Below are 26,248 nucleotides of genomic sequence, written 5' to 3' on the forward strand. Positions count from 1 at the left end.
CCTGTGAGAAGAGATGGTTGCTAATAGGAACTTTTATGAATTGTGAATCACATGCAGTGGGCCTATTCTCTTCACCATAAGAATAATACGAATATAAACATTTTGCCATGTATTCTTTCGTGTATGCTGCTATCTCATTTAAATCCTGTCTGCCTAATAAACTACGAAACTAGAGTGAGAGTGAGACAACAGCAAACGCGGAAGAATATACATCTCATGTCATGTTTATATTCGTATTATTCTTATGCCTAATAGTGATACAGTCAGAAATGAAGCACGGCAACTGACTAGATTTTTAAATCTAAGATGACTCTAATTTCTGTGCAGAATGTAATGTACTAAAGAGGCGTCTGCAAAGATTTTCAAATGGAGAAAAATTTTTACTAAACTATCATTGAGAACATCTTCTATCATACGCAGTCTATTATTTGGTTCTTGTTGATCATTATCCAAGAAAGCAGCAGTGTAAGTAACAACAAATTGCAGTCTCTTGCCACAGTTTCGCTAATGAGACAGTAGCGTGCACAAAAGCAAGCCATGCCACAAGCAGCGACAGGCCATAAACACTCATTATCAGAATGCGACAAACAATGCATGACACAGTACAGTAATGCATCTTCAGCTTAGAGTGACATAAACACCTACAACAAAGAGAACGGCACTTATCAGATCAAAGAAAAATAAGCACTCGATTCAAACCAGACGAAGGATGTGAAAAAGGAAGGGTACTCTTATAAATAGGGATGGAGCACCTGACACATAGCAATGGCTATCTGGTAAAGCTTAACTGCTAAGCTTACGACTCGAACCAAACTACTGTAGCTTTATCGTCATCCGTTTGACCTAAATTGTGTCTCATATTACAATGGACCAACTTTGTTTCGATTTGGAGGTGCGACCTAAAACTTTTCTCTCACCTTGAATTTCGAGTCTCAAATTTCAGGTGTGGCTTAGATTCGAGTAAATACGGTACACTAAGAGGATTGCATTCAACATGCCGCCAGTCACATGAGGGCAATGCTAGACTAGTTCCAGCACCTGCTTTAAGTAAACAATATCCTAGCTATAAAGAAGGCCCTTTTCAGGGCCAACATAATTTGTAAAAGACTTTCTGTACGTGAACTAACAGCTGATGATGGGTTTGTTCCCTGTATGTCTTATTATGAAACAACACTGGATGTGTCGGGACCCTGGCGAATTCACCCCCAGGCGTCCAGAGTGGAAGGCTGGTGCGCCACCAACAAGCTTGCAGGCCGTCTTGGATACATCACAATTTCTGGCAGGCATAGCATTCACGGTCATGTGTTGTCCAGAGCATTCGGCAACAGGGCTATCTCGCGGCCAATCAGAGCGCGTGGCACCAAGCTTCCTTAGTTTAAAAATCATGCGTTGTTGACCTTCACAACATTAATAGTTTTGGTTTCTACCGTCATAAGCTATCCACGGTTAAAATTTTGTGACATAATTTTTCTCCACCCAGTATATATACATATACAGGGTGTACTATTTATCTTGACCACCATAAATAACTGTTTGTCCAGGTGCAAATTACAAGATGTTTCAAGCAAATGTTCTTTAACCGTCAGGAAGACATCAGTCAGTATGATTGCCTTTGTTGTAGCTTTGTTTTGTTTTTTTTTTTTTTTTTTTTTTTTTTTACAAAGATATGAACAGCGGTATGCCTTTTAAATGGTACCCTGTATTTTTTATTCAGTAATTCACTTCCTCTCCTAAAGACCTATTCAAAAATGTATCAGAGTGTACCATTCACTGAAACACAACATTATTAATTACATAACACAATATTGACGTTGATGCTCCCAGCGCTTAGTGCAGGTACTCAGGATTCAGGATAATGAAACACATCCACGTGCTGATGTTGACAGAGGACAAATGTAAACATAAGTAGAATGCACATGCGTTATTCCGAAAACCATCGTCAATTGAAGAGTTGTGTGAGTAGAATGTACACCAGCGAAGAGAGGGTAGAAATGCTACTCATCTATGAGGAATGTAAGTTAGCAGAACAGTAATTGCAGTACTATCTTCTTACACGCAGTACATGTAGTACAATAGTCAAAACTCTTATCAACCATTATTTTACGAGTCTTAGTAATTCGCTAACTGGAGTGTCACACTTCTGAGAGGTTGCTACTGGTAGTTCGACACAAGGGAGTATGGGATTTGAGGAGTGAATGGTGACTGAATTCATATGAGCTACACTTCAAAAATTCAGGGGAATAAGCAAATACAAAACAACAAGGCACTTTTTTTTTTGTTCATGTCAACCCCATATGAAACACATGACAGTGGCAGCAAATCTGTTGCACAGTCTACTTTGAATACCTGCTACCTAAATTTTCCTGGCTTCATAAAAGCAATACTGTCTCTCTTCCGATTCACATTTCAATCCCCTCCATATTTTTATTACTGTATATGTACTGACCTGGTATGATCCCAGCAGTGTGTTGTGAGGAAGAGCTACTAACAATGGAGTAATAGATGTGGGTCATTTGTGTAGGAAAGGCCTGAAAGGAACGGTTCACTAAACTGAACTGAAGGACCAACGAATGACTTCTAAGGGAAGATCATTCACCACTTCTTCAGTTATATCTCGTTCCCACCTCGGTCTTGTTTGGTTGGTCTTTTTCTTTTGTGGTCAGATGTTCCTTGTTCTAGTGCCACCATTTCTCATTCGCATTAGCCTCATGTAGTCAGTTTCATGTTTTTTTTTTTTTTTTGTGCTCATTTGTTCCTTGTTCCAGTTCTACCAGCTTGTGCTCATTTGTTCCTTGTTCCAGTTCTACCATATCTCTTTACCACCTCTGTCACTAGTTCCTTGTTTCATTATACTTTTGTTCATTGTATTAGCCTGTTCTTGCTCAGTTTCAAACCTTTCACAAAATCTCAACTTGTAGTTCCCTGCAAACATCATTTATGCCCACAGAGAGTAACTGAGAACTTTGTTATAATTATGTATTAAAATCAGGACAAGTAGTCCTGACTTGCTAGAACTCACTTTTCAACATGCTAGACTGTGTTTTTGAAAACAAAGTGCCCATACTTTTCATTTTAACTTTCATAAATACTATTTATCAATGGAAATGTTTAAGTTTGTAAATACAAGTTCAATAGGTTGTTCAAAAGTAAAATTTTAAAATTAAATTAAATGAATCTATCACAGCAGTTCCCCATATTGTATTCACTAAGACATGACATATGGTCAGTGGGACTACCTGAAGTCCATTGTACTCTCAGTTTCCTTCATTCAAGTCACCAACTTTTTTTTTAGATTTATGTGAATACAGTACTTAACGAATACTTCAAATTTTATAATGACAATTGTTTATTACCTACATATACTCATTTTTTATTGACGTGGAGTGTACGTTGTGAGAGAAAGAGTTTTCTTTTTCTTTTTTTTTAATTTGAATGAAATTTTTATATAACACCCTAATACATGGTGGTTATATAGCAAGGGCATACACAATGGTACACCAGGTGCCTCCCATCCCCTCCCTCTGGCCCGCTTGACCTACCTTGGAAAACTGATCTTCACAAGCCGAACTCACATGATCATGCTCTGCCACACAGACAGACAGTCTGAAGTAAGGTGAAACATGTAAAGAATAGTGAATAGTGGCTAGTGCACACGGAACCCATGAAATATCTAAATTATTTCGCTGTTCCCTGTCAAACTGACATCGGCCCCCCATGCACACAGTACAGATCAGTACTACTAGTTTTTCCATTTGACTTTTTAAAGCCCATCAAGAAATACATAATTAATACTCTGGAACAGATACACTAGCACCTCAAATGTGATTACCTTTACAGGTCTACAGAATCCTTCCAACAAGTCCAGTTCTTCCATCCATTGATTTCATGTGTTCATTCAATTCCATACAGCTTCAGTGTTACTCTTAGATATTTTAATAATATAACAGGCTTGCGTAGTTTAGCACTAATTTTATTATAATTTAATTGGCATATTATTGCAATTATCCACATTCAAAAAGAATTACTTTCAATATACCACATGAAACTGATTCATGTTATCATCATAAAGTAATGATACTTCCCTACTGACAATGTATCAGTGGTGAATAACTGGAGACAGCCATCAGGCTGGACGGGGGAGGGGGGGGGGGGGGGGGGGGGGTGCAAAAGGAAGCTAGCCGTGCCCCTTCAAAGGAACCATCCCAGCATTTGCCTGAAGTGATTTACGGAAACCACAGAAAACCTAAATCAGGATGGCCTCCCAAATGCAAGTCCAGTGTGCTAATCACTGGGCCACCTCACTTGGTGATTGCTTTATTATAATTCCAATCTTCCTCACAATGTTTACAGGGTGTTTCAAAAAGGACTTCACAAATTTAAAAATACATATATATTTATTGAAAGAAGATATAGATCTGGGCTTAGTATTATTTTGTAGGAAAACACATCAAATTTTTTTACTTTAAACTGAAGATGTTGTATGCGGCTTCCACTGGTTATCCTATACACATCCCACTGGAAGTCATTTTTTTCCAAACTCACTGTAACATTGCAGGTGTAACTCGTTCAGTGTCAGCGTAAATTCTTGCTCTAAGTTCAGGTAGAGAAGCCGGGACAGGAGGTACAAACACGATATCCTTGATGAATCCCCATAAAAAAAAGAATCTAGTGATGACAGGTCTGGTGAACATGGGGGCCATGCAATTAGCGCATCACGGTCAATCCATTGACCTGGAAAGTGGTCACTGAGAAAATCCCAGCCATCAGCCAAGTAGTGTGATGGTGCACCATCTTGTATGAAGCAAGCATTTCGTTCTTGGTCATCATTGTCGATCTGCGGTATCAAAAATATCCTGGTACACTATCCCGATGATGGTTCTATCACAGAAAAAAAGGCGCCGTACACTTTGTTCTTGCTCAATGCACAAAAAACGTCCAGTTTAGGGCTATCACGAACATGTTGCAGTTGCTAATGTGGATTTTCACTGCCCCAAATCCTACAGTTGTGCGAGTTATCTTGCCAATTAAGTGAAAAGACGACTCATCAGAAAAGATGATTTTTGTCCAAAGCATGTTCATCCTCACATTATCAATTTAACATATCGGCATAGAAGTTCTTGTGAACAATTTTATCAGTGTCTTTTATTACTTGTATGATCGTCAAACTGTACAGTTTAAAATGCAAATGTTTTTTCAACAAACACACACACACCAAACAGTCATATGCAGTATTTGCATTTTGCTAGATGCGCGCCGAGTCGATTATGTAGGGCTGTTGACAAAATGTAGTCTCACTCACTCGACGACATTGTCAGATGTGCTTGGACGACCTGGTGATTTCCCGTGCCTTACTGAGCACATTTATGCCTCTCGTAAATTGTAGGCCTACAACGAGGATCTTTAGCATATTTGGTATGGAAATTACACTGGACTGTTGTCTTCGACCTCGATTCTTCAAACCAAAACACACAGTTAGCACACTTGGGTCCAGTGTAGGCAGCCATCTTTAACACAACTGCCGCTAATGCTCATTATGGTGCGATTTGGCACTAGCAAACTACGCGAGACAAAACTTTATGTGTTTCCCTACAAATTGACACTGCAATCACCTCTGTAGGCACTATGAATTAATTTATATGAGTTTTCAAAGTTGTAAAGTCCTTTTTGAAACACCCTGTATTTGTAATTAGGTAATTCATTTCAGCCAGTGAAGATCATCTTCAGACCTAAGTAGAAAAGTGTTGGTGTTACATATATCACACCATTTCATGTGATAACACAGTCAGAATTATTGGCCATTTCAGCTTCATCAAACAAATAAAATTATGTACATAATGGGCATAGTTACTGTGCCTCTCTTCATGTGCAGTATTCATGCTTCAATGGTGCTCATTACACACCACAATTTTATTTGTTTGACAAAGCCAAAATGGCTAATGATTTTGACTGCAGGAATGGAATTACAATAAAGCAAATATTTTCCTGGATCGCTGAAAACATGTTCACGAGTAAGGCACAACTTGTAAAACCGTTGGTTTGTTTATTGAAAGTGTGGTACTCTTCAATATAAAGGACAGGCCAATGCAACAAGATATGAGGCATCTTGTTTTAAGTAAGTGCTGTTGTGAATTAACAATAAAACAAGTAGACTTTTCTTAGAAATCTTATTTTTAAATGAAAGCCTGTACTTGAATCTACTTTCCTACATAAGTCCCACCAATATTAAGGCACTTATTATATCATACAATCAGCTGCTGAATCCCATTCTCCTATAAATCTGTTGCCTGATTAGGCAACAACTGCACAAAGCACACTTCTTGACACTTGAGGAAACTCTTCATCTGATGTCAAAGTCATAATGCAACTGTTCTCTTTCATTTTCACAATCAACTTTCTGCACCAAATCATTAATAATGACTAAAGGTCGCTTACTTCATTCCTCATTATGCCCATTCGTATGGCCATCTTTAAAGGCTTTTGCCCATTTCTGTACCATGTCATTGCCCATAATATTTTTTCCATACACTTCACTGATCCAGTTTCACGCCATTAACACTAGGAAAATGAATCACAGCTTGCATTTCACAGTCACTGGGGTTCTCAATTGGAGGAGACATTTCAAATACTCACCAAGAAGTGTAAATACATCACATATTGATGGGAATTATGTAGAAAAGTAGATTAAAGTACAGGCTTTCATGTGAAAAAAAAATTGTTAAGAAAAGTCTCTGTTTTATTTTTATTTCAAAATGGTACTTTCTTATAAAACACGCCTCATATAAAAAACTAATACTGTTGCAATTATGTCAGATTTATACGAGACAAAATGATTGTTTCAGGAATGCATAAATGTATTACTACTAATTAATGTTTTTTTTTAACTAAAGAAACACTACAAAGCCTACGAGCTGGAAATTACATTAATCAACAACTTCTTTTACAAGTAAGTTAATAGAACAGTATACCTGGCATCAGATGAACATGTGGTAGATATCTCATAAAACCCCTTCTTTGTAGTAACAAAAATTCATCAACATTCATAGGTAAATTAAGGTCATCAATCATAAGTTGTGCTGCAGCTACCTCCAACATACCCATCATTTTTACATGAATTTTCCAAGTGAACCTCTTTTTGTGTCTTGCAGCAATAGAATCAAAAACTTCTGCATATACTGTCTCAGAATCTGTGACAAACAACAATAATAAATCTGAATATTATAATAATTAATAACTTCAAATAGATATCTACCTGGTAATATGTTACACTCCGGCATAAGTTTTTGGTATAAAGCCTGTGCTTGTGTAATATACTCCTCTACTGTCATTGGTAACTCTAAGGCTTTAATTATATGTTCCGCCGCTTCTTTGCCCGTCATACCCATCTGCTGCTGCTTGATTTCCCACGTGAAAGTCTTTCCATATTTTTGGCATATCTCCTGTGTAGCAATGGTGTATATCCTCTCCGTGTCTGAAATGTTATCATTTAGAACTACTATTTAGTGACATTCTACTTTCATACCAAGGTATAAAAAAAACTGAAGGTAATTATGTTCTGTGGCATTCTTGTACTTAGACTATGAATTCAAAATGTTACAAAAGTTTCATGTGCACACAAATATGTATTATCTCCACAAACAGGGGTTACAGTCCTGATTTTTGCCTGCTTCCTCACAATACTACTTCGCTCTTTGTAGCTATTTATCAAAACAAATATTATGTAAACCTGCTTCTTACATTACTATAATACATATGCGAGTGCCATGTTAGCAATGTTAAACTATTGATGCCAAAAGCAGAAAGTAGCAACAATACAAAAAAATGAAAGAGAGATTCTCATGATTACTTTAAAAATTGGTTGTTTCGAGCACTGCATTGAAGGGCAAAGTTAAATGAAAACACAGATGAAATTACAAGAAGACAGAATGACTGGCCATTAAAGAAGGCTAAATTCTAAGCACTTCTAACTGAAACATCTAAAGTAGAAAATACTAATCCTAACTCGTGAAACTTTTAAGCCTTACTTTAGGAAGGAAAGAAGGACTGCTTGGGGGGAAAAGGTGGAGGGAGGAGGATGTGTGGCAGGTCACTCACCTCTTAGGTTTAGGGTGAGAACTTCTGATCAGTAATCTGCCCCCCCCCCCTTATGTTTCCAACCAATTCCTTCCCCCCCCCCCCCCCCCCCCCCACACACACACACACACATAACCTCTTATGGTGTCATTTGGAGATAGATGTCTAATGTAACCTATGCTTAAGAATTACTTGAAACATACCAGCTGCATTAATTCTTTCCTGCCCAACAGCACTTAAAAGTCCCACCCTCTTTCTACTATCATAAAACAGCATGAAGCTGAATTCAAGCAGCTGTGCCCTGTCATGACTTCTGTGTCCCTTTGCTGTAGCACAGGACACTATTTGACTGTGATAGCTCAACATCTCTGCTCACAGATGGTAGAGATACTGACTGTCGCACCCCTTTATTGTTCATTATGTCATAAGAATTTAGGAGCCCTGGTGACGCGATTGAAGGTAGATACCATGGATTCATTATGAACAGGAAGGTAGGGCAAAAAGTGAATTACTGCCAACAGTTCAGTGATAGCGTTGTTCTTATCAGAAGCTACAGAAAACCAATGCCACCGTTGCCTACTACTACTACTACTACTACTACTACTGTATGTTCTGCTGTAAACCTCTTAGACAATGCAAGCATTAAACGTTATCGTAGCAAGTTATTTAGGGAACATTATTGCATTTGTTACAAGTTGTCATCACTGATGGTGGCAATCAACAACAGATTCTACATAAGCGATATAGCTAACAGGCTACAAGCTTTCTTCAAGTGCAAAGCATGTGTATGTGTCTACTGCAACCGTCGCTTGGAACTGGTAACAATGCAATCCCAACATCATTTGTTAATTGGACAATATTACTACTCAGGTACACATGATGAAACCACAAGCACAAGATGTAGAGACAGAAAACATATGAGAATACTGACTAGGTAATTCACTATCCCAAGAAAGATGATCATCTAATAATCATGGAGGACTGAAATGTGGCAGTAGGAGAACACACAGAAGACAGGGTTATGGGAGGATATGGGCTCGCTAGCAGGAATGTGAGAGGAAAAAGATTGAGTTCTGCAATAAATTTCAGCTAGTAATAGCAAATACACTGTTCAAAAATCGCAAGAGTAGGTGGTATACTAGGAAAACGCCTGGAGACACGGGAAGATTCGAGATAGATTACACAATGGTCAGAGATTCAAAAAGAGATTTAACGCATACAATGGAGCAGATACAGGCTGAGTTCATAATTTAATAACAATAATGAGTAGAGTGAAGTTCAGACCTGCCAGGTTAGCCAAGAGTGCGAATGCGCTGCTTCCTGGAGTCGGGTAGGGGCGCCGGCCCCAGATCAAATCCGCCTGGCGGATTACCGACATCGGCCGGTGTGTCGGCCAGCCTGGATGTAGTTTTCCACATCCCACTAGGTGAATAGCGGGCTGGTCCCCACGTTCCACCTCAGTTACACAACTTGCAGACACCTGAACACATCCACACTTTTCCATGATTTGCACTACACGCAGACAGATGGGGTACACTGATTCCATCCCGGGGGGTACGGGGTGGCGGCAGGAAGGGCATCCAGCCACCCCTTATAACTAACCTTGCCAAATCCATTTCTAACTGTGCCGAACCTGTGAAACTGCGGGACAAGGCACCAGCAAAAGAAAGAAAGAAAGAAAGAGTAGAGTGAAGTTTAAGAGAATAATCCAGAAGAATCAGTGTTGACAGAAATAGGATACTGAAATAATGAGGAATGATAACATGTGTTTAAAATTCTCTTAGGCTGTATATACTATGATAATGAATACCACAGTAGGCAGCTCAGTTGAGGAAGAATGGACATCTCTAGAAACTGCAGCCACAGAAGCTGGACAGACACACACAGGTAGAAGGAAGGTAATAATATAGAATCCTTGGATAAAAGAAGTACATCAACTGATCAATGAAAGAAAGAAGTGCAAAAATGTTCAGGGGAAGACAGGAGTACAGCAATATAACTCACTCAGGAATGAAAATAAACAGGAAGTGTAAGGAAGCTAAGGTGACATATCTATACGAAAAACGTGAAAAAACTGAAAAATAAACAGTTGCTGGAAGGTCTGATACAGAATATAGAGAAAAGTGAAAACAACATTCAATGAAATTAAAAGCAAAGGCAGCAACATTAAGAGAGCAATGGAAATCCCAGTTTTATGTACAGAGGAGAGAGCAGATCAGTCAAAAGAGTCCACTGAACACCTCTAAATGCAGAGGACTTGTCTGATGGAATGATCAAAGAAGAAATTGGAGTTGATTGGAATACATAGGGGATCGAGCATTAGAGTAAAAGATGAGGGCTCCAGTATTAGTGTAACAATTTATCAGATATTTGGACAATTTGCAGTCAAACAAGACAAAGGAATATGTAGCATTCCTTTGTAATATTGACAAATCACTGGGGAAGCAGCAACCAAATGACTACTCAAGTCTCCTTGTGGAAGACGTAACACAAACCATCTGAACTGCAGAAAAATATCATCCACACAATTCCAAAGCCAGTAAGGGCTGATAAATGTGAGAATTGTTGCACAATCAGCTTAACAGCTCACGCTCCAAGTTGCTGAAAATAAGAGTATAAAGTAGAATGGAAAAGAAAACTGACTGTCAGATAATGACCAGTTCAGTTTTCAGAAGGGCACCAGAGAGGTAGTTCTGGTTTCACACCTGCTGATAGATGCCAGACTTCAGAAAAATCACAACATGTTCATAGGATTTGTCATAATAGAAAACCCATTTGACAATGTACAGTAGTGCAATATGGTAAAAATCCACAAAAAATGGGTGTAAGTTATGGGGAAAGGTGAGTGATATACAAAATGTATAAGAATCAAGAAGAAGAACAAGAATGAATTTCTCTACATAAAAAGGCTGTAAGACAGGGATGCAGTCTTTCATCTCTACTGTTCAATCTATACAATATATCAATGAAGCGAATAAAAGATAAGATTCAGGAAAGGGATTAAAATTCAGGATTAAAAGATATCAATGACAAGATTTTCCATTGACATTGCCATCCTCAGTGAAAGTGAGGGCATGTACTGTGAGATGAAGAGTCTTATGAACACACGCACACTATGGATTGAGAATAAACTGAAGGAAGATGAAAGTAATGAGTAGTATTAGAAATGTGATTAGTGAAACAACATCAAAATTAGTGACCACAAATCATATAAAGTAATTCTGCTACCTTGGAAGCAAAATAACACATGATGGATGAGTATCAAACATCAGCCTTAATTTGAGGAAGAAATTTCTCATAACGTACATCTGGAGCACAGCTTTGTATGGAAGTGAATCATAGACTGTGGGTAAACTGGAAAACAAGAGAATCAAAGTGTCTGAGATGTGGTGCTATGAAGGGTGTTGAACATTAAGTGGACTGATAAGATATGGAATGAGGAGAGTCTCTACAGAACTGGCAAAGAAAGGAAGTTATGGAAACCACTGACAAGAAGAAGGGACATGATGACAGGGTCATGCTATCCTATCCTGTGCAAGTTTCTTCATCTCTAAGTACCTACTGCTGCCTACATCCTTCTGAATCTGCTTAGTGTATTCATCTCCAAGATTTTTACCCTCCACACTGCCCTCCAATACTAAATTGGTGATCCCTTGATGCCTCAGAACATGTCCTACCAACCAATCCCTCCTAGTCAAGTTGTGCCACAAATTCCTCTTCTCCACAATTCTATTCAATACCTCCTCATTAGTTATGTGATCTACCCCTCTAATCTTCAGCATTCTTCTGTAGCACCACATTACAAAAGCCTCTTTCTCTTCTTGTCTAAACTATTTATCATCCATGTTTCACTTCCATACATGGCTACACTCCATACAAATACTTTCAAAAAAAACTTCCTGCTATACTCTACTTCTCTTCTTCAGAAACACTTTCCTTGCCATTACCAGTCTACATTTTACATCCTCCTGCTTCATCAGTTATTTTGCTCCCCAAATAGCAGAACTCATCTACCATTATAAGTGTCTCATTTCCTAATCTAATTCCCTCAGCATCGCCCGATTTAATTCAACTACATTCCATTATCTTCGTTTTACTCTTGTTGATGTTCATCTTATATCCTCCTTTCAAGATGCTGTCCATTCCATTCAACTGCTCTTCTAGGTCCTTTACTGTCTCTGACAGAATTACAATGTTATCGGCAAACATCAAAGATTTAATTTCTTCTCCATGGATTTTAATTCGTACTCCAAATTTTTCTCTTATTTCCTTTACTGCTTGCTCAATATTCAAATTGAATAACATTGGGAATAAGATACAACCCTGTCTCACACTCTTCCCAACCACTGCTTCCATTTCATTACCCTCAACTCTTATAACTGCCATCTGGTTTCTCTGCAAATTGTAAAGAGCCTTTCATTCCCTGTATTTTACCCCTGCCTCCTTCAGAATTCGAAAGAGAATATTCAAGTAAACATTGTCAAAAGCTTTCTCTAAGTAAAGAAAAAAGGAAGGAATATTAGGGTTTGATTTCCTATCAACAATGAGGTCATTAGAGGCATAGCACATGCTTGGATTATTGCAAGGATGGGGAAGGAAATTGACCATGCCCTATCAAAGGGATCATTTGCCTGGAGTGATTTAGGAAAATCACAGAAGACCTAAACCAAGGTTGTTAAATTTGAACCTTTGTTCTCCAAACATGTATAAAGGTGAACAGGGAATACGTGTCATGATACTAGAGGGAGCTGTAGAGGGTAAAAACTGTAGGGAAAGACATATATTGCAATTTATCCAACATATAACTGAGGACATAGTGTCAGGGTGCTACTATGAGATGAAGAGGCTGGCAGAGGAGAGGAATTCAGGCAGCTGGCTGATGGCTCAGGAAGGGAGAGGGGGGGCGGGGGGGGGGGGGGGGGAGTCATTGGATAGCATTTGGTGTTATCTACACTGTTGAAGTAGAATCCCAGTTTCCACCAGAAGATTGTAATTGGAGCTCATACAGAAGGCACCTGTGGCTAGCCTTACGCCATAACAATGAACTGTGGCTCACAGTCGCAAAGCTAAAGATGCTGTTGAATTACATACACAGCATTGGTAGGCTAATCGTGACAAGACCAGTGCTCCCTAGAAGCTTAGGAGGGTGGTGCAATTAGCATCCCAAAACATGGCTAACCAAGTGGATAGCTTCGAGCTTCCACATGCAGCTTGTTTTAAGTTGACAGACATGAGGTAATCATGTCAGGTTATAGTAAAAAAGAGGCCTAATCTATAGGACTATGTGCCTATTTCCAGGTGTTTGTCTCCAAGTAGAGCTCCAGATTGGGATGGATCATTGAGCGGCAACAAAAATGTGGGACCCACGTTTTAGCAAGAGAAAATTAGAAGCTATGACAGAAAGCCCAATAGGATGCTACCTGTACGGCTTCTTGGTGTTCATGCATGGATAAGGCCACAGACTGTGATCTGCATATCCATACTACCACCAGCAGGTGGGAGCAATTTGGGGCTTTTGTAATCCAGTGAAGGCAATAATGATAGTGTAACACTCAACATTGAGATCTGCTGGACACTGTTCACCTGGACTTATAGAAAACTAATGGGTGCACCAACTAACAAAAAAAAGTGGTTGAATTGTTAAAACCTCAAGAATCCCCAGTTGTGGTGTGTGGTTAAGGTGTGGTGATGCACTGCAGTATCATATACTTTATTCCAGTTGAAAAAGGCATTCCTAAGGTATTGGTGAAAGCCTTCCAGTTGATTGTGTCCAACAGGACCAGGTGGGTAGCTGTGGTCCTCCCGTATCAGAAGAGACACTGATAGTTGGACGGACAACAGGCATTGTTTTTCAAAGATCCAGTAGAACTGACATGCTACCATCTTCTTGTGCAATCTGCTTAGCATGTTCTTCCGACTGACTGTTCTGCAGCTACCAATGGAAGTTGAGTTTTTCCTGTTTTTATGATTAGAATGTCATCACAGCGGAAGAGATTCACCACTAAGCCAGATACAATTGTAAACCTTGAGCAGGTAGCATTTATGATCCCTATTTAGGTGTGGAGTAGTTTTATTGTGTATCATGACAAGGTCTGAAGCCCACTGCAGGACAAGTCGAGCACTCCAAGCAAATCCCACTCAATCAGAGGCTTGGGGCAGTTCAAATGAAAAAAAGGCACGCGCTTCCCACTTTGCTGTCTTTGTGCTTGGATGGTGGGAGGGAAGAAGAAGAATCTGACATCTTAATATTACCTACTTTTCCGGATGGGAAACAGCAGTTGTTAGACTATCAGTAATAGTTATTTCCATTCAGCCATTTTAATAATACCTGAAGGAATTCAACTATGCATTCCAAGAGAATGCTCTCATCATTAGATTACTAATTCTCAGTTCATAACATTCATTAAATTCAATAAATAAAAAAGACATTGAACTGTGGATCCTCGCCTTGCATGAAATCGTCCCCCTTCAAACATGGCAATCTCATAGCAAGCCCTGTCTTCTTCAGCTGTGGATACTAATATGACCACTTGATACTTTTTCTTGTGTCTAGCAGAAGCAAATGAAGAGGAAGTGGACAAAATATAGGAGCAGATTGTGGAAATCTATGAAGAAAATGGGAAAGAACAAAGAAGAACAGTAATGATGAGTGATTTAGAATAGCATAGTGGGAAAGAGAAGGACAAACAATGTAGTTAAAGACTAAGGACATGAAAAGACCACCAAATGGGGAGAAAAACTGATAGCTTTCTGTGAACGATTTGATCTCTGGATTGCTAATACTTGGTTTAAGCATCATTAATTAAATCATACATGTGGAAAAAACCAGGTGAAAAAAAAACCAGGTGAAATTGCTAGATATCAAATAGATATTGTTATAATCAATCAGATTTAAAAACCACCATTAAGATGACAAAAATGTTCCCAAATCCAAATGCTGATACAGATAATAATTTACTTGTTGCAAGTATCAGGACATGATTAAAGCATATTAAGAAAAGACAACAGATAAAGAAATGGTATCTTGAGAAACCGAAGAATGAGATTTTAAAGACACACTGCTGTCACTATGTTGAAAATAAATTCGAGTACATAAGAGGCAGAGCAGATGTCACTGAAGAGTTGAATCCATTCGAAATACAATATTGGAAGGATTAGAGATAGAAATTGGAGCAGTGAAAAGAGCAAGAATTAAGGGAGAGTGGATAATAGGAAGTATGTTGGATAAAATGGATGAGTGCAGCAAATGGAAAAATGGCAATTCGGAAGAAGGCAAAAGACAATACACTGAACAATGAACTAAGAAAATTAACTGACCAGGTTAGCAAGGATTGGGTGAGGAAACAATGTGCGAAAATAGAAGAATTTGGAAACAAGGAAAATATGCACACAAGGAATGTTAAAAAATATGGAAAGAGGACAGAATGTATAGAAGAGGAGGAGGAATTTTGGATGGATTATGTGGAAGAATTATATCATGCACAGAGTGGCAACACCTAACTGGTTTTCAAAGGTGAGGTCCGCAGCTCGTGGTCGTGTGGTAGCGTTCTCGCTTCCCGCCCCCGGGTTCGATTCCCAGCGGCGTCAGGGATTTTCTCTGTCTTGTGATGACTGGGTGTTGTGTGATGTCCTTAGGTTGGTTAGGTTTAAGTAGTTCTAAGTTCTAGGGGACTGATTACCATAGATGTTAAGTCCCATAGTGCTCAGAGCCTTTTTTTTTTTTTTTTTTTTTTTTTTTTTTTCCAAAGGTGAAGGGGAACAACATGAAGACCGAGGGCCTAATACACTGAAATGGGAATTGGAGACAGCAATTCAGGAGCTTCAGGAGAAGAAAGCATTGAGCTTTGACAGAATACCATCCGAGACAATTAAAGCCTAAAGTCCAAATTCAATAGCCAGATTCACTGAAGCAGCAGACAGAATTTATGACACAGGAGTTTGATGTCATGATCTACTTCAGACCATTCTAACACTTAGAAAGTGCAATGTAAAAGAATGCAAAGACTATAGGAAAATCAGTTTTATCAGTCATATTACAAAGGCTATAACGAGAGTCATACAAAGGAGAATTGAAATGAAAATTGAGGAAAATACTGGGGAAGAGCAGCTTGGGTTGAGAGTGCAAAGGAACAAAGGACACAATAGGTTGTCTGAGGATGATTGGGTACAAGATGAGAGAAATGAACGAGTTGTATCAATTTGGAACAGGCTTTTGATAGGGGCAACTGGAGTATACAGCTGAGAATTTTTGATGATGTGGGGTACAGACTGGAAAGAATGAAGAATAATAAAGGAATTGCACACAATGCAAGAAGTGACAAACTAGGAAATGAGGAGATAGAAGAGATGAGGATTGGAAATGGTGTAAGGCAAGGACGTACACTGTCAAAAAAGCTATTCAACATATGTGAAAAAGAATTGGAGTGTCATGAACAACATACTAAAAATCCTGACCAGTTTGGCTTGGGGGGGGGGGGGGGGGAGGGGCACATTTAAAGGACACTTTTTTACAAATCTTCTTGAATAACTCAAAAATTACGGCATCTATCAAAAATGTTTCCCAGTGCAACAAAAATTTTCTCTCTAGGACCAATAGTTTCTCCAATGCAGGGGATGGAAAAAAAAATCACTGTTATTAAAAGTAATGTTTTAATGTTGTAAAATTTAATATTCCTTGTTAAATGAAGTGGGTTAGGAATTAATATTAAATATGTGTACCACAGCTAAGTGCAGTGGAGTCACATCAAGGGATAAACTGGATTTTGAGATTGTAACAGGGTGGAGAGATTGGGGAGGGGTAGAAGCACAAGAGAAGGTAGTTGTCAGATTTTGGTCATGCACTTCCCTCTGCCACTGGTCTGAGTTGAAGAGTGAGCAGGTGATTTCCCACTGTCTATCCCACTAAGCAACTATAGGGTGTTTACAAAGTTATAACAACCCTCAACAGCATGCCTTATGAATTACTTGTGATGCAGTAAACAGAGAAGCCTGGGGTTGTTCATTTTCCACACAGTGCAATAAGACTAAATGGAATTCAGATATCAGTTAGTAAAAATACTAATGCATGAAACGTGTATAGATAGAATCTACATAAATCTGTGCACACTGTTGCACACTGCTAGAGGAAAAAATGATCCTTAGTCATCCTGTATGGCAGTTGTAGTGAGGAAAAGTAACTTGCTTGCTTTTCAGTTTACACACAGACTATACCTCTTCAATATTTCCTGGCTAATTCTCTTATGTCAGCAGACAAAACAACTTCACTGAGGTCGTGTCTACAAGGATGGTCTCATAAGGCTGGTAATAAACCCAGAAAAAAATCTTTGTGTTGCAAACAGCTCACCTTACTTCTCAACAGTCTCCTTTGAGTGATATACACTTGGTCCAGTGATCATCCAGCTTTTTCATCTCACCTGAAAAATGGGTTCTTTCGAGCTCTGCAAAAGACACTGACTGTAACTATCATTTCATCATTTGATGAAAATTTCTTCCCATAATGCCGAAGTTTCAAATTAGAGAAAAGGAAGAAGTCACTTGGGGCTAAGTCTGGTGAATAGCATGGATGAGGAAACAATTCAGGCACTTTCGCCATTGTTATTACTGAGGTGCAGGATGGTACATTACCCAGATACAAGAGCACTTTTTTTGCATGGCAACCTTAGTCTATTTTCAGTCAATATAAGTTCTAAACAGTCCAATAATGAAGCATAACAGGGGCCAGTTAGGGTTCTATCTTTTTCTAAAGTAATATATGGGGATTATTCCTTGGGAATCTCAAAAAAACAGTGGCCATAACTTTAGTAACTGACAAAATGGTCTTTGCCTTCTTTGGTGCACATTCATCAGCCTTTGTCCACTGTTATGACTCTGGTGTATGATGAATCCACATTTCATTAACAGTCACAAATTTACATAAAAAGTGTTGCAGACTGCTTTTAAACATCGCCAGCCATTGTGCTGAAATATTGTGCCATTGAGCAATTCTCGCACCCACATCAAATACAGCTTCTTCACAGCCAATTCTCCATGCAGGATATTATGCACTTGTTCAGCTGAGATGCATTCAGTCTCTGCAATCTCATTAATATTTATTCAGCAGTCTTGCATTACCATATGAAGGATTTTGTCAATGGTTTGCTATGTAGTGACCTCAACTGGACAGCCGGAGAACACTTTGGTGCTTGTCCGACCATGTTTAAATTCATTAATCCACAAGTACAATATTTAATAACAGCACAAAACTTGCTTTTCTCCATTTTCAATAACAGTCGACACACTGAGCAATTCAGATGGCTGTCAATAATGACCTGCATGCTGTACATTGCTGAAATTTTTTATATGATCCTTGGAATAATCAAGCTTCCAGACCATGAAGGCGCAATGACAATATTCCATTCTTTCACAGAAATTTACCAAACTTATCAAACTACCCTCAGATATAGTCGAGTTATTTTCAGTTTATTAAATGATTACTTATTTGCAACTGTTAAGTGCGTTTTTATGTAAATTAGTTCCCATAAACAAAGGCTGAGAAGTGTACAATTTGCGTGCTGTTGACAATGACCTTTGTAATGTTGGTGGGAAATGGAATGGATTGGTAAATGTGCCATCTTGCTACTGTTCATTGTTGACAATATATTATAATCCATGTTTGTAGTCACTTAGTGGTGAAATAATGAATGCCCAGAAAGTTACTGTACTCCCCCAACATTATGTTACTGTAAGACTGCATAAGTCTCTCCCATTCAGGGACTGCTGACACTTGTAGAGTGGGTTGCACTGAGTGGAACCATTTACCACACAACTACAATGTATCTTACAAGGTGGGTCTAAATATATCTCATGCAATTGGATTAATCACGTTCAAGTCTAAAACAGCAATCTGCTGTAATCCATTGCCTAACTTAAGTTGAAGTATTTCAGTTTCATAACAGCTAGTGATCTACTTCTGTTACAGGGGGAGGTAATCAAGTCTCTGGGCCTCTTCTGAAGTTAGGAGGGGTGAGACTGGGGTGACACATTTGATACCCATCAATATCCAGCAATAACAAAGACAATGAAATCAACAGTGTCGAATGTATACTGTTTAAATGTTACATTGGGGCAGGTTCATCAGTGTGGTAGATACCAGACATCTCCAGTTGTTTAATATTTTACATAATATCTTAGTTAATAAGTGCAAATAATTACTTATTTACTAAACTAAGAATAACTCCATGACATAAACACAAGCTCAGTGAAGTTATTTTGTCTGCTCACATATGAGAATAAGACATGAAATGTTGGGACGGTATAATCTGTCTGTAAACTGGAAAGCAAGCAGTGCTCATGGTGGAGGAAGTTTCTTTTCCTGGAATAGTGCTATTCTGTTGTTCTGGATGACTAAGAATGACTTCTTGTCTGGTCGCATAGAACAATGTACAGGGGATTATGTAGATTCTGTCTGTGTGTGTTTCATGCCTTAGCATTATTAGTAACTGATATCTGTATTCTATGTAGTGTTAATGGACTTCATTGAAAACAAACACCAGTGGGCCCATATGCGCACTGCATCACCAGTGATTCATAAGGCATGCTTTAAAGAGTCGGTATAATTTTGTGAAACACTCTGTAGTTGCTTCTTGTGGCATAGTGGTGTAGATAGAATGGAGAATCACCTGTCCACTCTTCAGCTTGCACATCTACGAATGAGGGAACTGTGTGACCACAACCTGACGAGTACCTTCCTTCGTGCTTCTAGCCTCCACCCCATCCCTTCCACCTGGTTACACCCCCAGAACCCAATTCAACCCTTAACATAGATCTACTGCGCTTAGACATGGAACATTCATTTTTAAAACTACCTTCATTTAACAAGAAATACTAATTTTATACCATTAAAATAGTGCTTTTAAGAACCTGCGATTTTTCTATTCCTGAAACATGGAAGCTATTAGTGCTAGAGAAAAAATGAACAGGACTTTTTTTGCAGGTAATTTAATGTAGTTTAATTATGTACTGGTAAATACTTTTGGTTGAAGCTGCAGTTTGAGTTATTCAAGAAAAATGCAAAAGAATGAGTATTAAATGCTATACCACCCCCATACTCATACCCAGCTGGTCAGGATTTATAGTACATTGTTCATAACATTCCTCCTACAACTGTACAAAAATTTGTGGCTGCAGCATTTTTTTCCCCTATCTGACCTTGTTCTGGTCTTCATTGATTGGGCTCCAGGGGGAGTGGAGGTGGGAGGGGGGGGGGGGAGTTAGATAACACACAAAACTATACCATCTGCTGCTTTTAGGTTTGGTGCCCTAAAAGACTGGGGTAGTATTTTCCCTATAAAATTCTTATTGGCAGAGTAAGTCTATTATAAATCTCATTTGTGCTCAACAAACACACACGCACATTGTTTTGATACACTGTGAACTGCCTGCCCACTAATTCATTAAAGAAAGGTAATAACATTCAATACTTAACATAATGTCAACAGAAAGGACAATAGAAAGTGAGCACAACACTGAATTACACTTATAAATGTTGCTGTCAAATGAAGCATCTTGGCATTCACCTTCATTAAGGGAAAATACAAACAATATACACTTGGACCATCAGGCAGGGAATACATACCCCTCCCCATTCAAAACGCTTATCTACTGCCTCAACCACTGAGCCACCTTGGCCAGAATAGTTACATTAATATTTCCTCAGCTCTTATGGAAGGACTCCAGCCAATTCACAAAATTTTCAGATATGTGGATACATTTGCGACATTGTCACCTAAAATGTATAACAGATCCCAATACAATCTTGCCAGTAAATATAACATACATTGGGCTAAAATACATGTAAGAAATTGGTGGTTCCTGCATTGGGTGTGGATGATGATTGGTTAACACCAATTGGTTGATAGTATATAGCAGCCAATGAGAATTGCTGAATCCAATGATTTCTTTTGACAGAACATATGAATTGATTACATTTGTTTTAAATATGGAGAGTGCCAAAGAAACTTTTACTGATCTGGTGATTATGAATTTTAGTGTTGCTTACTAATTTTTGCATATTTTTAATGACTAGAAAAACCAGAATGTGCTGACAAACTGACATGTAGCAAAATCTGAGGCCTAAGTTAAACTGTAATATGATACTTTGGTTGTAAGCTGGTGAAGCCAATAAATTTGGAAAGCTGGTTGTGGAAACAGACAGACTGACACGTAGCGAAAAACGAGGCCTAGGTTCAGTGGGAATGTGACTGGCTATGAGATAGCAAAGCCAACGAATCTAGAAGAAAAAACTTGGTTGTGGTAACAGACTGATCTTTAGCTTATCCTCAGGTCCAGATCAGATTGAAATGTGATGACTGGCTTGAATCTCAGCACAAAAATAAGAGTGCCATGAGAGACTGATCAATGTGTAATGAGCATGAGAGTTACATTTGTTGTTGGACTAACCTACTTTTATATCTAATTTCTGATTTTGCTGAAAATTTCAACAAAGTGGCTAAATTCTAAACTTATAACAAAATACTAGCTACCTTTACTTACAAACAATAGGAAATTACTAACATGAATCTCATTGGCTATCTACATAGCAAACCATAACCAACAGCAGAACGCAACACAAAAGCTCATGCCACCACAAGTGCAGTTCCACCATACATTGTACCAAAGGTCCTATGCGGCAATTTTCATGTGCTGGCATGTCTTTTGATCAGAGGAGGAAACTGTCAACAATGTGTGTGTGTGTGTGTGTGTGTGTGTGTGTGTGTGTGTTTTTTTTTTTTTTTTTTTTTTTTTTTTTCCCTCCAGCACAGTAAGAGCAACTGTTTTCCACCAGTGAGCTGGTATCATGCATGCCACGAAAAGGTTACTGGTGCAGCTAGTCTGATAGATAACTAATGAGGAGAGGGATTGCTAGTTCTATGTGAACATCTGTTCTGCTGCCATTAAACAAAGAGAGGATCATCTGGGAACTTTCACCTGAAATGAAAACATTCCAATGAGGATGACAGAGAAAGATTTTGAAAGTATTTCCTCTCACCTGGAGTACCAAAATCTTACACAGACACAGACAAACAGAATTGTAGTTGTCTAATATTAATGGAATCCAGGTGGTAAGTTCACTTGAAACCACTGCTCATAGCAACTGAGGAAGGTAATTAGGTCAATCATCAAAATATTGCACCTCAACAGGGAAACATGAATTTTAATGGAAACCTGCAACTATACCAGCTGAGTAAACTTCATGTTCCAATAACATTACTACTTGTGTTCACATGTAATGTAATGTACAATAGAATAGTTGCTTATTTCAGTAACCATAGCATAATAATGTACACTTGTGGGCATACGAGTTCAAGATAGTGAATCTGACTGCAACCAACTTATGTTTCCCATTGTAGAGGTCACAGAAGCACAGAAGTAGGCTTACTCACAAGCAACATCATATCAAGGATGTACTTAACAGTACATTTCCTAACAAGTCCACTGCTTTGGGCAACAATGTGTTGATGACAGGGGTCACCATACACTAACGTGGATTTTAACAGTGGATAGGTGAACTAGTATAGAGCAAACCATTCATCAATTCACTCCTCGATGATGATAATAACGTATGTGCAGCCGTGTCATCAGCATCTGTGTCATTGCTATGGAAAGAAGACACCACTCCTGAACAAAACGTGTGTGGCTGCTCACGACATGCCACAAAGCACAAAAATTTATCTGGGCTAACCAACTATGGATATTCTAAGTATAGAAATGCGTCACCTGGATGGATGAATCTCAGTAGATACTGGTAAATGCGAATGGCAGGGTACGAGAATATTTAAAACAACAACAAAAGGCACCCTGCTTGTCAGCAGGGCACTGTTCAGACAGGCTGTGGAGGTATTCTCCAGTGAGGAATCTTTACAAAGGATGAAATGGGATCATCCAAAATGCTTGCCATTGTCTCACCAACAAATTGTGGGCATCCACTTGTTCAACTGCAGATCTGATAGCATCCCTCCTGAATTGTGCAATATTCATCTTAAGAACTTTCGTGGATGTTAGGATGCTAGTGTGAACCACTAGATCACCTAGTCTACATTCCAGTGAGTACATTTGGGATGCCATCAAGTAAAATTAATTTATAAATGATAATGGTGGTTTAGATGTGGATTAAGTTACTTGAAGGAATGCAGCAACACGACAGTTTTTAATATAGCTTTTTATTTATGCCAAAATGCATTTAGGGTTTTCACTTGTCTCAAATTTGTATAAAACACTTATAGTTTTGTAAAAACTATGTTTCTGTTGAGTGCATTTTGAATGCCTTTTACTCTGCAATCTGTTGTTCATAATCCACATTTACATGTGTAACATGCACTTTTAGCTCCACTGACAATGCAGCATGTGCCAGTGTATAAATGAAACTAAAAATGTGTGTATTGTGTACATAAATGTGAAACAAAGAGTTAAAAGTTATAGAATAAAAGGCAGCTGCACCTTTCAAAATGCATTTGACAAAATGAAGATATAAATGTATTAGAACAACTGAAGAAGGTTAAAACCAGAACACATCTTGGCATAAAACTATACAAAAAGTAGGTGGTGGCATTATTTCTTCAGGCCACCAAATATAGTCTGAATTATTTTTAACCCAGCTTTGCCCAATTTTCACAAGTTGTGTGGGGCATTGAGTGGTCATGGATCAGGACATTTCTTAAATGCTTTCGATGTTTTCATTTGTTGACACTGTGTGTTACACACAACTAGGTAAATATGTGTCGCTGCTTCCCTGGGTTTTTGAAACTTCAGGGTTGGAAGCAAATGTGGAAGGCATCAAATGTCTTTCTTGCACGAACAAGGTTTCAGAAAGTCTATAGGCCCCTACTGAAATACTCACATAGAGCTAATATACCTTTTGCGATGAATTTCCTTGTCTCCTAGTATCTTCAACTGTGACATGTGATGCTGCTACACCTTTAAGGAAAGCTGGTGATACATGAATGCTCACCAACCACTTTGCTGACCTACAGAGCAGCCTATTGGTATGGTTGCTGTAATAATTCTCTCTCTCTCTCTCTCTCTCTCTCACTCACTCACTCACTCACTCACTCACTCACTCACTCACGCCTTACAGCATGTGCATATTTGCTAGCAAGCAGCAGACCACCTTGCCATTTTCCCTATCCCAGTTTTGAAGTCTTACACGTGCATCTACTCGGGTATCCTTCCACGTCAGCTCTAATACCCTCACTCATTGTAATTGCTAGTTACTTCACAAAAGAAATTAGGAAACCAGTGCAAATCAAATCACTTGCATAAAAATGGATGAAAGTGCAAAGGATGTAATAGTTCATCTGAACACTGTTACTGGTAATATGTTCCTCATCAGATATCTAAGATAAAATTGTGTAGCCATTGGTAAAAATAAACACGAATAAATGAGGTAGCCAAGTTGCCTTTCAGTTGGTATGTATGAAGCAAAATGATGCCAAAGGTAAGAGTTACATAGTGCCTTGCATTTTTAATAGATTATGAACAATATATGGTACATTATATGCACCACACTATATGGCACTCTTTTGTCTATTATCTATCTACATCTACCTGAAATACAGCTTTTCTGAATTTACATTGGAATTTTAGTTTTTATAATATGGCACAAGCATAGCCAACTGGCTACCATAAAGGTAATTCAATTTCAACAAACTTTATTTTGTATTTATTCACTTTTGTTGGCTTTGCCAACTCACAACCAAATTTTCACCTTCCAATAACAACTGAGGTATGCTACAAATCAATCAGTAACCACAACAGAAACTATAGGGGGAGAGGGGAAGTACCCCACACTAGCAAAAGCCAAGACTAAGATGATGTTACATAAATTTAATCTGTTAATGTGTATGAAGTCACATGCTGAGAACATTCAGATGTTACAAATTATACACCAGTTAGCACTTTTGCACAGGCTGTCACAATCCTCTAACTAGTCACATAAAGCCAGATCATACCACAGCCCCCCCATGGTCGGCAGCAAAAAGTTAGATTTTGCAACAGCACCGGTAAATTACTATGTATATTGGGTCAGTTCTGTGTGGAAATGTGCTGGTAACAATGACCTGCAATGTTACATTTGTCTCGGATGATTACACAAATTAGAGTGAGTAAATCACCAAAGGCAAGGAGAATTAAAAACGGAACTTCTTCATGTGAATAATATTCTTTTGGGTCTCAGTTACACCTTAACATCAGAAGCTAATAGAAGTAACTGAACGTAACACTTTCAGATGACCACTATATTTTATGCTGCTGTGAAATGAAATCCACCGAACAATTTGACATGAAGTATGCTTAGGTATTTCTAATGTCTTCGTTTCAAGGGTTGAAACACGCGTGCAACACACAATAGTCGAGCAACTCGTGGTTGATCAATCGGTTTAACACAAATATTATCGACAACTTTATCCCCATCTGAAATGGGCAACATGGTGAACAACTATACCTTTTTTTTAATTAAAACATAACACAAAATTTTGTTGCAAGAGGTTATTACTGTTTCCATTATTCTTGGTAAATGAAGATATTGTCGCTTTGTCGCACTGTGTAATTCTAGTACGCCACATGAGAATAAAATGACACTATATTTATTCGTAAAAATTACCCAAAAGTGTTCCATCCATATCGAATATACAATGTGTTACTGGTTGGAATTTCATGTTTGACAGCTGTGTAAACCACACCTCTACAAAAAGCGGAGCGTGTACACAAACAAATATCCGCAGTAAAACACGAAGGCTGCACAGCGTCCGCTCCAAAAATTTTTATACGCTATTATCACATTAAAATATCGAAAACACACCACACGCAAACTTCACCCGGCAACAGCCGGAACAGTGTGTTTTATTTGAAGTTAATCGTAATTATATAATCAGAGATGCTATGTAAGATGTCAACTAAAGGATTTATATGTTAACTAACAAATTTACAGATACTGTGGGACAACTCCAGTAATGTTTCTTTTAGACTGATTTATTTCATTAAAAAATTCGTAATCCGTCGAAAGATATTTTAACAATAGTCTGTGGATATGTCCGTACCCGGGCCAAAGACGCTACGCTACATGGCTTCGACGGTGGTGCTACCTCTGGTTGCGAGATGAAAACTATGGGCAGTCGTACCCATGTGCAGTGAGAGTGCGCAGTAG

At 38.5% G+C, this 26,248-nt stretch overlaps 1 protein-coding gene across 1 annotated transcript in view; it reads right to left on the reverse strand.

The window, feature by feature from the left end:
* The window catches only part of LOC126161994 (pseudouridine-5'-phosphatase-like), a 131,462-nt gene extending 105,513 nt beyond the window's left edge, over nucleotides 1–25,949 (reverse strand). Inside the window, exons 1-2 of the mRNA XM_049918197.1 lie at nucleotides 25,706–25,949; nucleotides 7,250–7,468 (exon numbers count right to left, since the gene is read on the reverse strand). Coding sequence (XP_049774154.1) covers nucleotides 7,250–7,468; nucleotides 25,706–25,760 — 274 coding nt within the window. The 5' untranslated portion in view covers nucleotides 25,761–25,949. The remainder of the gene's footprint in view (nucleotides 1–7,249; nucleotides 7,469–25,705) is intronic.
* Between the last annotated feature and the right edge of the window lie 299 nt (nucleotides 25,950–26,248).

This window comes from Schistocerca cancellata, chromosome 2 (assembly GCF_023864275.1).
Source record: "Schistocerca cancellata isolate TAMUIC-IGC-003103 chromosome 2, iqSchCanc2.1, whole genome shotgun sequence".
Lineage (NCBI taxonomy): Eukaryota > Metazoa > Arthropoda > Insecta > Orthoptera > Acrididae > Schistocerca > Schistocerca cancellata.